This window comes from Ylistrum balloti, unplaced genomic scaffold (genome assembly GCF_031769215.1).
Source record: "Ylistrum balloti isolate Yb309-2 unplaced genomic scaffold, AGI_CSIRO_Ybal_v1 Utg371182, whole genome shotgun sequence".
Classification (NCBI taxonomy): Eukaryota; Metazoa; Mollusca; class Bivalvia; order Pectinida; family Pectinidae; genus Ylistrum; species Ylistrum balloti.
Genome location: NW_026782644.1, coordinates 145484 through 158231, shown reverse-complemented (window position 1 = coordinate 158231; position 12748 = coordinate 145484). Strand labels below are relative to the sequence as shown.

At 37.8% G+C, this 12748-nt stretch overlaps 1 protein-coding gene across 1 annotated transcript; it reads right to left on the bottom strand.

Annotated features, from left to right (window-relative positions):
* Window positions 1–347: 347 nt before the first annotated feature.
* LOC132561236 (uncharacterized) lies at window positions 348–7247 on the bottom strand. Its single transcript, XM_060225964.1, has 3 exons — window positions 7019–7247; window positions 2813–2956; window positions 348–1188 (listed from the first exon to the last, which is right to left on the bottom strand). Exons 1-3 carry the CDS (start codon window positions 7245–7247, stop codon window positions 860–862), a joined length of 702 nt encoding a protein of 233 aa, XP_060081947.1. The 3' UTR covers window positions 348–859.
* Between the last annotated feature and the right edge of the window lie 5501 nt (window positions 7248–12748).

The window sequence follows — 12748 nt, the reverse complement described above, 5'->3', positions numbered from 1 at the left end:
ATCGCCATTACATGTATTTTCATTTTGAGTTTAATCTTTTTTTAAACTGCCTAAGACGGGATGCATACTTTGTGCCATTGATTGTTTGTCTCCTTTGCAGATAATTAACCATCAGAATACCATTAGCATTCCAGAAATCCGAGTCTATAATCTTTCCAGATGATAGATCATTCTTTGCCCTCTTTGACGGGGGTAAACCAAATTGCTTCCATTGTTTAGGCTGTTGTTTAGCTTCTGGTGTAAAATGGTAATCCCCATGTTTCATCTATAGTCACAAACCTTTTCTAAAAAGTTCAAATTATTCCGCGACAAAGTCCGCCTGTTGTGCTTCTGATCAACAGTTAAATGCTGTTTCCAGTGACATCCAAACCGTACTGACTAAATATCTCTCTGTAAATCGCCTGTCCTCTCAGTCCAGCATATGTTTTGGGATGTTTTTAACGCATTACACCAACCATAGATTAACTAAAGGTATCCCTAATATTTGTTTTAAAATTACTTGTTTCCACTTTTGATAATAAAATCATACTATTGACATCATGTCTACTTCAGCACAAACTACATGGTTATATTAATGACATCCATTACTACAGTTAAAAGGGTTATGTAATGAGAGATATGTCCACTGCCTAGTGACTTTAATATTGTTTAAACTAAACACATTTACATCTCCGTATAAGTACAGTTGGTACCCCAATCTTGAAATTAACACCTCAAAACGGCATTTCTCAAACTAAATCTTGATCTCACTCTAGTTCAATCACGATCTAAAGAAAACCAAAAAGACACTCTTGGTACAATAAAAAGTTAACGTGGTGGCGTTTGGGTTATCATTGGTTAACCCCATATCCGGTTCCAGTTATGGATAACCAGGTTGTGGGTAACCAGGTTGTGGATAGCCTGCAACTCCTGCTTGTTGAATTCCTGGCTGTTGGACATTTGAGTGCATCACAAACACCTGTGGTCCCGCGGGAGCTACCGAAGGGGCGACAGTCTGTGGAACGTCCATCTGACTAGCTACAATGCACATTGCTATAGCGGCCACAATGGATCCTGCACCAACCACAGCAGCTAAGTAGAAGGAATACCCAAGACTGATTTCAAACAGGGAGGTCAAGGACAGCAGTGTTTTAGAATCCTCATATTGGGTGATGTAGAACCAAACCACAGCAGCGATAATGCAACCACCTGATGAAGAAATGATTCATACTGTAGAAATATTTGAGTTATTACAATAACAAAATGTTCACACAGGAAAACTTTAATGCCAATCTGGTGAAGTTCATTTAGAGTGTAAACTCTCTATACCGGATCACCATCATATGAACATATAAACACACTGCATATTTTTAACGATATATGTGAAGATGTGCAGTATGAATATTCTGAACAAGTAGTCCATGGTAGAATCATTTTTACTTGATTTTGTTCTTCAGAGTACAGCGTCGTTTAAGTTTTCTAAAGCATCGTCTTTAAATAATGACTGAATATAACCTTAGAAACTAAAAAATATATTTGTAAATAAAATCTAATATCTAACATACTACTACTAATAACATATAGACAAAAGGTAAATATCAATGAGCCTCACCAACCCAAACTTGCTTCCATATAAATAAGTATGGGCGTTATGGTAATAAAAGGTCGAATACCACTTCCGTGTTGAATGTATTGTTCATTATTTTGATATTGTAGAAAGTTAATGTGTCTTTATTCTGTAGTTCAGAGGATAGAAATGCTTGTTGAAAAGGGATTATTATTTTCACTTTCGGTTTCTGGAAAATTCACTCATGATCATGACGCATCTAAACATATTCCTGACTGCCAAAATGGAATTGCACAGCAACTGATTCATTATGTTTGAATAATTATGTTAGAGGTTTTTAACTAGGCCATAAGCATTTTTATCGCAACATAAATGTGTCTATATATTACAAGGATTTGGCTGTAAATGTGAAATTTGTCTGATTCACCTCTAAATAAAGATTGTTGTTTATTTCTAATCTGACTTTTTTTTGTCTCCATGAAAAGACAAGAGACATACACTATGTATGTACTATCTTGGACTACTGGTATAAGGTATTTGGTTGTTTTGCTATCAGAATGTGTTTTTTCCTCCATTTCGAACGACATACAATTATTAGATGAGATTTACATGAAAGAGAGGAGGTCAATGAAGTTGTTTAGTATTCTAAGTTTTGGGTGAAACAAGTGCATTGCGTCGGCTAAAATATCAATTCGTATTGGGGTGAGAATCCGTGCATGATTGCTCTGTCTGGAAAATTAAAACTCTTACGCCTTGACTAAAATGTCAATAGTTACACATGTGTTTTCGACAACAAAAGGTAAACAACACGCTTCAGCTACAGTAGTTTTTATGGGTTTTTGTGAAATAACAGTGAGTATTCTGCATTACGTAATACGAACGTTGAATGCATAACATTCAAACAGGTACTATGATATAGCAAACAATATATATAAAGGGGCTAGTCTCTAATCTCAAACATCCGTATTTAATTACATATCCAGACAGAATGTTAGACTACCTGAATGCTGACATGATTATATAAAAAATGCTATGAAATAAAATTAACAAACGGTTCCTACTGTGAACCTGCAGAGAACCAAAATTAGTAAATGAATGCATGCACACGCAACTGGTCATTTCAGGGTGGTAAATGTAAATAGCTACCAGATCATAGTGGTTGGAACGAATCACCAGGCAGTACTTAGGCTTTTGGCTCTTGAGCTTGGAGATCTTAATACTGCGCAGAATCATAGACAATCATTTCGGACGATCGGTTGTACTTACCTGCACCGAACCAAATACCGCTCAAGTTTTGGACGGTTGGACGCCCTGGTCTGCTACTGGCACACCCCGCAATCCCCACAACGACATTACAGAAGAGCAGGATACAGCCAATGACACTGAGTGCCACAATGGCATAGTAGTTGACTAGAAAATAACATGAAAAACAAAGCCATAATTACAAATTAGTGGTGTGTTATCATCAATATATGTTTTGACATGAGCAGTCAGGACGGTCGGTTCACGTTGGCCATCACTCAATCAGTAAAGAAGACAATGATTGGTTGAAAATGTCTTAGTTGTTAATGACTAGATTTAACCATAAAGTCGTACAGCAGATGCATCTCACTTTGGGATTGTTCAAATATACATGAAAGATAACACGTTCAAAAACCTGTGTCAATCATCGAACAGTTCTGAGATCGCGTTTGTAATCGCTGTTTACAGACATTCTGGTTAAAAGGCATATTGTGCTCTAGAAATCCAGAATTGTATTTTCATTTTACATTTTTTCCCTGGAAGATACCAGTAATATAATAAATTGATGACACTTTAAATCGTTGCTAATTTTTTGTTGATAATCATGATGTAATAAGTAACATGCTGGTGAAAATATTATATATGGCAACATGATATGTAAATAAAGGAAATACACATAAATTAATTGAGAAATAATGACGAGTTTCACGTTGTTGAAATACTATTTCACATTAAAACAAAGAAACCAATTATGTACTAAAACTAATAACTTTTAATGCCATTCAACAACACGAACAAAGCACTCTAGGTAATGTATTTTTACCATGCATCACGAACAATATGTATAAACCGACCCAAGGCAAGCTATTCATTCGAATGCCGGACATTTCAAAGCTTGAATTTAAATATCAGCATATTCTGTTTTCAAATTTTGTTGTGGTGTCCAATGAATATATCGAAATACTGTATTTTTTTTTTTAATTTTGCAGTTTTATTGAAAGCCGAATTATAAAAGGATTTTTTCAGGAAAATTATCAAACGAACGGTCGTATTCTATACTAATTTTACCATATATTTTACTTAATTTCATTCCATTCTTGAAAATATCAACCCAACCCTAACCCCAACCCTGACAATAACTTTCACAGTACTGTCTTAAATGTTAAATTTCCACAGTGGGCAATTTCATAGTAATGTTTATTGTTAATGTACAATATTAAAGCAGTTGATTTTGTACATCAGAATGAATCCATCAGTCTCGGGACGATGAATCTTTAAGTTACATCAGCGATATTTTGTCTTCCACAATATCGTCCTTTGAACACTCATTTAGAGGTGCATTTAATTACTCTAAATACCGTGTAGATTATACAGGATGAAATCGAAGACGAATTCCATTTTATATTGAAATGTCCCTGTTATTCGAACCTCAGAAGAAAATTTTGGAAAAGATACTATTATAAAAAACCTAGTGTGTTTAAATTGATAGAATTCTTAAATGCAAGCAATACAAAAGAAATAACAAACTTGTCTAAATATATTTAGGCAGCTTACATTTTAAGAGAAAACCGCAATTGATAGCCTAGTTTACTCTCTCCGGGTTTGTATTGTTTCTGTGTTTTTTGTATATTGTTATATGTTTGTAAATCGTCTATGTGTTGTTTGCTTTAACCAATGAGTCACACGACTCAAGGTAATAAAGAACTTGAACTCATAACGATTAACTTTTGCGTCCGACAACGAAAATATGCGAATTCAAATGCAGTGACGAGGAACCGACGCTTTGATGGTCAAAATTTATAAAACGTATTTCCTTACTTGGCACGATACTTTCACAACGGGTACACCTTTACAGGCGTCCTGTCGAGACATATTTCGTTAAAAGCATACGTGATCGTTATCGAAATGGAAACACTCCCACACACCACACTGTTTACTGTAAAACCCTATATGGAATAAAAAAAAACATAATATCTACCGTGTTGCTAAGTATACACGCCGCTTATATCCTCGTAGTATCGAGCACGTTACTAGAGGTCTCTATGGCGCATTATTGTGATTCATACACATTAATGTCGGTTGATAGAACAATTACTCTTGACATCTCGAATTCACAAAATGGAAACCAATGCAAAACCATGCATCAACTCTGTCTACCAACAGTACCGCTTTATAACCATACAAGTTCATGGTGAATCATACAATAATTCCGATTATTATTTACTAAACTCGATCGATATGGTATGGATATCGATTCTAGGATAGAAATGGTTAAACATACACTGAATGAACTTCATGCACCATAATAAAAAAACAGCACTTACCGATCGCTTTGTGACGTCTTTTGGTGTAATTGTAATGAAAGAAAATGAAAACGATAACCCGCCAAAGTACTAAATACTACAACATCGAAATCCAAGGTTCTTGGAATGTATAAGTCCTAAAAAAATACATCTTGGAAACCCGCTTTCTATTGAGTTGTTCTATGTTGAATATCACTGGAAGGTAAGAAACTAGTTTTCTAAGACCACTTTCGCGTAACCCGGTTGAAACGATGCAGGTGGTCCGGAATTATTCCACTATACATAAACGCTCATGTACTGGGTGTTTTGAGCTGATGTATGTAAATCTTAGTAATATGCACAGCTTCTGAACTTCTTGTCAAACATAAAACAATGAACTGAAAATAAGATATCATCCATTTCATTTATATACTTTATAGGATGGAAATATGTGCGTCAACCAATCTAGCTTTATGCTGAAATTCTGAAAACTAAAGATATTCATAAAGTAAGTTTCTGCCAGGTACAGCTGGACCCCTCTATCTACACGCGCCCTGGCACTTTCTTGCAGGTTCAGCTATTCCAACCGCATAAGTGAAAGCGACCTAAAAAAAAGTATATATGTCACGATGCCAGCCGATCACCGAAATAACTCGTCTCTCCAGATACCTGCAGTAATTTGTTCTTCTCTGTATTAATATTATCGTCCATAACAGCATGTTTAGTACTCGCGGAAAAGTTGCCGAGGTAGTTTTTTTTTTTTTTTTTAACATTGAGGGTTCGCACTTCCAAACAAAATCAGAGGTCCACATCGGTGCGTGCTTTGTTCAACGTTGCTAAACCATGTCTTAATTTGTCTGTAAATAGGAACTTGGAGTTTGCAGCCTAATCTGACTGTTTAAATACAGCAATGGACACCCTATTTCCAACATGTATGTTTTTGCTGTCGGTTCTGCATTATATTCTTAATCCACGTGCATTTACACAATTGTGTCTGATATGACATGTTGTAAATGCATCCCTTCCTGTCGCCTCCTTTTTACAAGATCAAAGGAATTAGATACTTGTGTTAAACGTGCTTAACACCAAGAGCGCAAAATTTTAATTCGTTAAAATATGAATCGATTCTATTTTAAAAATACAGTTGTCACAACAGCTTTTTCAAGAAAGATTTACACGGTAATCTAGCCTTTACTATTACAATTCAAACCTTAATGTTAGCATTTCACTTTGAGACTTTGTCGTTACATCAGTCTATGTTGGTGTACACCGAGCTATAGAGCACTGCTACACATTTGATAGTGGCAGCACAACAAAAACTGTCTGCTAACGTGGGATGTTTTAAACGTCCCCAGTAAGAACGACTACAGTGTAGGATTACCCTGGTCATGTCATGACTTGGTTGACAAATGCCTATGTGTCTCGGCAAAATTATAGCAGTAATCGATACCTCAATGACAGGAGGACGCTCAACGAAGAGTTCAAACTGTTGAGGGTGTTGACTACTAAATCTTCGAATGAAACGGATTTCAGCAGAAAAGTGATATTTTCTATCCTCCTTTTTCGTTAAAATTTGTAATTTGTAAAGTTCTTTCTCGAGTTGTTAGGATTCTGACTGTAGACTGGTGAAGTTTTTGTTTGCACTGACACAATAAGATATGGGTTTTTAGTAAGGTTACAAATGATATCGAGTATATATAACGATAAGGTGATAAAACCAACAACCTTACATTCATTGAGTTGAAACAGTAAGACCCATATTTATCAACTTAGATTCATAAGCTTCATCACGGAGTTAGATATATATATATAAGATTCCGTAGCTTCATATTTGAATATTAAAAAAACAGCATTTATTTTCACGAAAATGTGGTAATTTTGAGCAGCATTCAGATTGGCGTAATCGAATCTTCAAAGCAGATAGGCTTACTTAAATATGACTACTTACATCCCAGAAGATTTGCCGAAGTGGTGTAGTCGCTGTAGGTATAACATTTGCTTGTGGAGGTGCCAAGAAGGCTTAACTCGACACAGATCCGAAAGAGGCCAGCAGCTATTTTGGTCGTTCCGACCACAGTTTCTATGACATACCAATAATGTGTTCCTAACGCCACTGCCTGTAAGATGAACAGTAGCAACGAAAGACAACCACCACAAACCACAGCTGCAGATGCCATAATTGCATGTAACTACGTGCCGTGTACAATGTGTACTGCACCCGATAAATATCACAAATAACAGCGTCACAATAAACCCGGTAGAACGTAGCACGTGACCAAAAATCGTTGCGTGTCAGTGCAGGTATCAGTTTTTCTTCGAAATACCAACATTTTCTTTCACTTTCATTTTCGAGTAATTTTCTGAAAATCCATGAAAAGTGTATCGGAACTTTTGTCTTTAGCTATACCAAACAGCAATTTGAAATATTTATTTATTGTTTGTTTGTTTATTTTGATTGTTAATCTTATTTTCATACCTGCTATTTCCTAAGGTTTTTCAGCAGACAAGAACAGAAAGGAAAGCGAGAAGAATGAGTAAAAGTATTCAGTGAAAGTTGAGAAAGGAAGAATATAGCTGGAGTAGAGATAGAATCGACAGTACTGTTTGTTCTTATAGTTCACACCTACGTTTTTCGAAGTCGACTCTGCGACCTAAATGGTTAAATTGATTCTTAATGCGAGTGATGGCAGAAGTATTTAGCAACTAGTACAAGTGTATGAATGCGTATGGCCGGTAAAGTGTGCAAGTGTGTCAGGCGTGTAAGAGTGTGCATGGGCTAGGGTGTAAGAATGAGTACATGCAAGAACGACTATATGTCACTCAAATATTATGATATTCCATGTATATTGTTGAATCTTATCAGCTATAAGGCTTTCAAGGAGATCTAAATTGAAATTGGCTTGCTCGATCTAACCTGTGATTAACTGTACCCAGCACTGGGACTCGTCATTGATACAACATCATACAGCTGTTTCGTCCTTCTAGGACTGGTCAGTGATACTACGTCATACAGGTGTTTCGTCCTCCTAGGCCTGCTCAGTGATACTACATCATACAGCTGTTTCGTCCTTCTAGGCATGGTCAGTGATACTACATCATACAGCTATTTCGTCCTTCTAGGACTCGTCAGTGATACTAAGCCCCATAATAAAGTAAATTTCGTTATTTTCATATACCATATAATTTTAGAACAGCATCAAGTACATGTGTATTTTCTGAACCATGTCACTATCCGAATGAATTAAAACGTGACATGCAGGTTACGACAAACTTCATTATTGAGAGAATCCCTTTGATAAATTGCATGAGGAAGGAGGCTCCTCTGAAATAACAAGTGTATAGCTTATATCTTTGCTACATATATAACATGGGCTGGGGAAATTCGTACCAGGTATAATAGCAGGGGCGTTGTTATCACTACAAACCTACCTGGAATGTTTATATGGAACGGAAAATACATTTAATAGGATGTGTCTTTTAAGATACATTTGATACCGAGATATCTAATCAACAGAATATTAATGTATTTTTTCCACTTTAAAGTTACACCCCTCAGACATTAATTCAGTAATCACACACGCCGCACTAAGATCATTCTGTTATACAATGAACATGGAATACACTCCTTGTCATTGATACACGTAAATTTGCGAAGTTTGATTTTGACGCATCTCCGAATATTTTTATTAACAAGGGAAAGCAATTAGTGATATTTGTGACAATTTTAGCGCTTGAGGGTAGAAGTTGTAAGTAGTAGTAAACTGAGGGAGTAACTCGCCCGGTATCCCCAGGTATGCGGTACCAGGTACCCCTGTCCCCACCTGCCTTCAAGGTACAACTATCCCCGGTATCCCCAGGTATGCGGTACCAGGAACTCCTGTCCCCACCAGCCTTAAGGGTACATCTAGCCCCGGTATGCGGTACCAGGTACCCCTGTCCCCACCAGCCTTAAGTGTACATCAAGCCCCGGTATGTGGTATCAGGTACCCCTGTCCACACCTGCCTTCAGGGTACAATTTGCCCCGGTATGTGGTACCAGGTGTCATCTTCCTCGTGGGATTCCCCGTTATGAGGTGCCAGGTGATATCGGCCTCTCAGTATGCGACCTCCTCCCCATGATACTACCAGGTACCACCATAGAAGGTAAATTCTATCAACCGGAACTACAAAATGTGGAAAAGAACGAAGATGAATTATGGAAAATTTCTAAAATCTGAAAGTGGGGAAAAGGGAAAGTGGAATACTTGCTTCAATTTGAGGAATGGCCAAAACAATTTAATCAAGAGAAATGAGGAAGATATAAACACCATTTGTCATCGTTACCATCATGAATCTCTACCTGTACCCAAGCAATACACCATGTTTAGATGTCTTTCCCGATAACAACCCCTGGTCATTTAAAGTACAATTTGATGCTCCACTCAAAATGTATGGTTTTGTGGATGATCTAACTTCTCGAGTTTCACACTCGAGACAACAGTATTTCCGTGGGATGTGTACTGTAGTTGGTGTGATTCGTTTACCCTAGGTAGTAAACAATTATTGAAAATGAGACAATTGTTTGGTAATGACAACACAGCAGCAGCCGTAGTAGCAGGACGGGTTTGGTTTCCTACACCATTTTACGACAAACATTTCTGGACTACAGCAACAGTAAAGATTTGTTTTCAGACGGCCAATGTGTCTGGGTCAACGTCGTGTGGGAAGACGTTCTTTGTCAAAACTCGATTACAAAATAGTTTGACCAAGATATCACCGCCTCCACACAAAAGGATGTTGGCTTTACAAAAAGAAACGATGGCAGCCGTTATATGACGTCATCAAAACAAATGTTGTTTCATCGGTCCAATACGTTTAAGGCATATCATGATATTTGGATCAAGAAAATTTCCTCAACTCCGAAATATGATTTTAGACGACTTGATGTCAATATCTAGCAGGTCCATCGTATCAACGAGTTGTTTACAGAAGAAAGAAGTCATCACAGAAACTTATCTGTCATCGCCACCAATAAAAAATCCCTATTACAACAAAATCCAACTAGGAAGAGAAACTGTCTATTAAGTCTTGTTTAATAGGCCAATAGACAGACAACAGATCATGACCTTTGCTCGGCAGATTTACTCAGAAGGTTCGGGAAACTGACGCAATTCATAGAAGCCGTCAAGAAACCTTATGGATATCCTGTCGTGAACCTCAACAAAACCACGCCTGAGTAATTTAGACTGCAAATAAATGTATTAGATAACTCTCGTACAAAAAAAAACCCCATAGTTTAACGGAAACAAAATTCAAGCCACCACGTTATCACATGTGTTGTCTGTGAACAAAGATTGCGTTCTCGTGGTATACGTCAAGGAGTCAACATGTACGAAAATTGTACTAGCTGTGGTGTCCTCATTGACACCAAGCGTAAATCAACACCTTAAAAACAACTGTTCGGGGGAAAATACCAGGAAACGATGTTTTGAAAGTAGAGATGGCACCTAATGAAAGCCGGACATGTTAGCAACGCTTAGAACGAATTAAAAAAACCATGAGATAAAACTTGGGCAGTGTAATCCGAGAAAAGATACCAGATACGGTGTTACTAGATAATAAGTGCTAGACCTTTTACCTACAATCACTACCCACTGAAACGGAAATTGGGAGATATTTTTCGTAAAAGATAAACTGGATCCCAACCCTGTCAACAGGAAAGAAATGGTACAACAATGGTATCTTCACAGCACTATGATGGACATGAAAAGGCTAAGTCCACAGAGAGCAAAAGTAATGAAAGTCCATAATTTTAAGAAATTTGAGAAGAGTACTAAATCTCACATATCATAATCGTCACTCTAACTGTAAAAGGTGGGGTGCTACATCCGCGTACTGGATAACATCAACTGTACCATTCTTTAAGTGTTCCTTTAGTTGTCTAAGGCGACTGTCAATGTTTCGGTAGCGTTTGGCTCTCTGTCTTTGTTGTCCTCCTACTGTGTGTTGAATGCGTGTTATCTCGTTGCCTGCTTGTATTTCCTGCAAGACGATGTTGTAGATGTTTTATTATTTTTCATTGTATCATGTCTCTAATTATTTTATTTTATGTCCTTTTTTGGCTGAGTTTTTTTTATACATGTAAAGTGAGAACTACAGGTAAAAACACATGGTAACCGAACTAACATTAATGATATAGACTATAACCACTGTAAAAACAAAGTTCCGCGTACATGTTTATAATCTGTATGCGTTCGAGGATACCGCCCTTTATATAGCAACAGACCGTAACACCTTGTTTACCTGTAGTGTAGGTAATTACTTGCATGTAAAGGAATAAGATTTTATTTCAATGCTGTTTGGCAGCTCTTCAGAGGATTGATATATATAGAACCAGAAAAATACAAAAATTATCCTGCGATTCGAGGAGAAAGTTTACTGCATATAAGATTATACGTTCATTACTTAATAACAATGATAAAAGAAGGCATAATGTAATTATCAGATTACATTTATGATGGCCATCAGAATAGGATCTAGGGGACGGGGACAGTTATCTGATATATTAGTGGGGGATACATTTATGATGGCCATCAGAATAGTGTGTAGGGGACAATTATCTCATATAGATGTGGGGAGTGGGGGGGTATGTTTATGATGGCCATCAGAATAGTGTGTAGGGGACAATTATCTCATATATAGATGGGGGAGGGGGTATGTTTATGATGGCCATCAGAATAGTGTGTAGGGGACAATTATCTCATATAGATGTGTGTGTGTGTGGGGGGGGGGGGGGGGGGGGGGGATGGATGTTGATGATGGCCATCAGAATAGTGTGTAGGGGACAATTATCTCATATAGATGTGGGGAGTGGGGGGGGGGGGGGGTTATGTTGATGATGGCCATCAGAATAGTGTGTAGGGGACAATTATCTCATATAGATGTGTGTGTGGGGGGGATGGATGCATTTATGATGGCCACCAGAATAGTGTGTAGGGGACAATTATCTGATATATTAAGGGAAGGTACGTTTATGATGGCCATCAGAATAGTGTGTAGGGGACAATTATCTGATATATATGTGGGGGGGTACGTTGATGATGGCCATCAGAATAGTGTGTAGGGGACAATTATCTCATATAGATGTGGGGAGGGGGGGGGTATGTTTATGATGGCCATCAGAATAGTGTGTAGGGGGCAATTATCTCATATATATGTGGAGGTGGGGGGGTTACATTTATGATGACTATCAGAATAGTGTGTAGGGAACAATTATCTTACATATTAGGGGGGATACATTTATGATGGCCATCAGAATAGTGTGTAGGGGACAATTATCTCATATATATGTGGAGGGGGGGGGTTACATTTATGATGGCCATCAGAATAGTGTGTAGGGGACAATTATCTCATATAGATGTGTGTGTGTGGGGGGGGGGGGGGGGGGGGGATGGATGCATTTATGATGGCCACCAGAATAGTGTGTAGGGGACAATTATCTGATATATTAAGGGAAGGTACGTTTATGATGGCCATCAGAATAGTGTGTAGGGGACAATTATCTCATATAGATGTGGGGAGGGGGGGGGGTATGTTGATGATGGCCATCAGAATAGTGTGTAGGGGACAATTATCTCATATAGATGTGTGTGTGTGGGGGGGGGGGGGGGGGATGGATGCATTGATGATGGCCACCAGA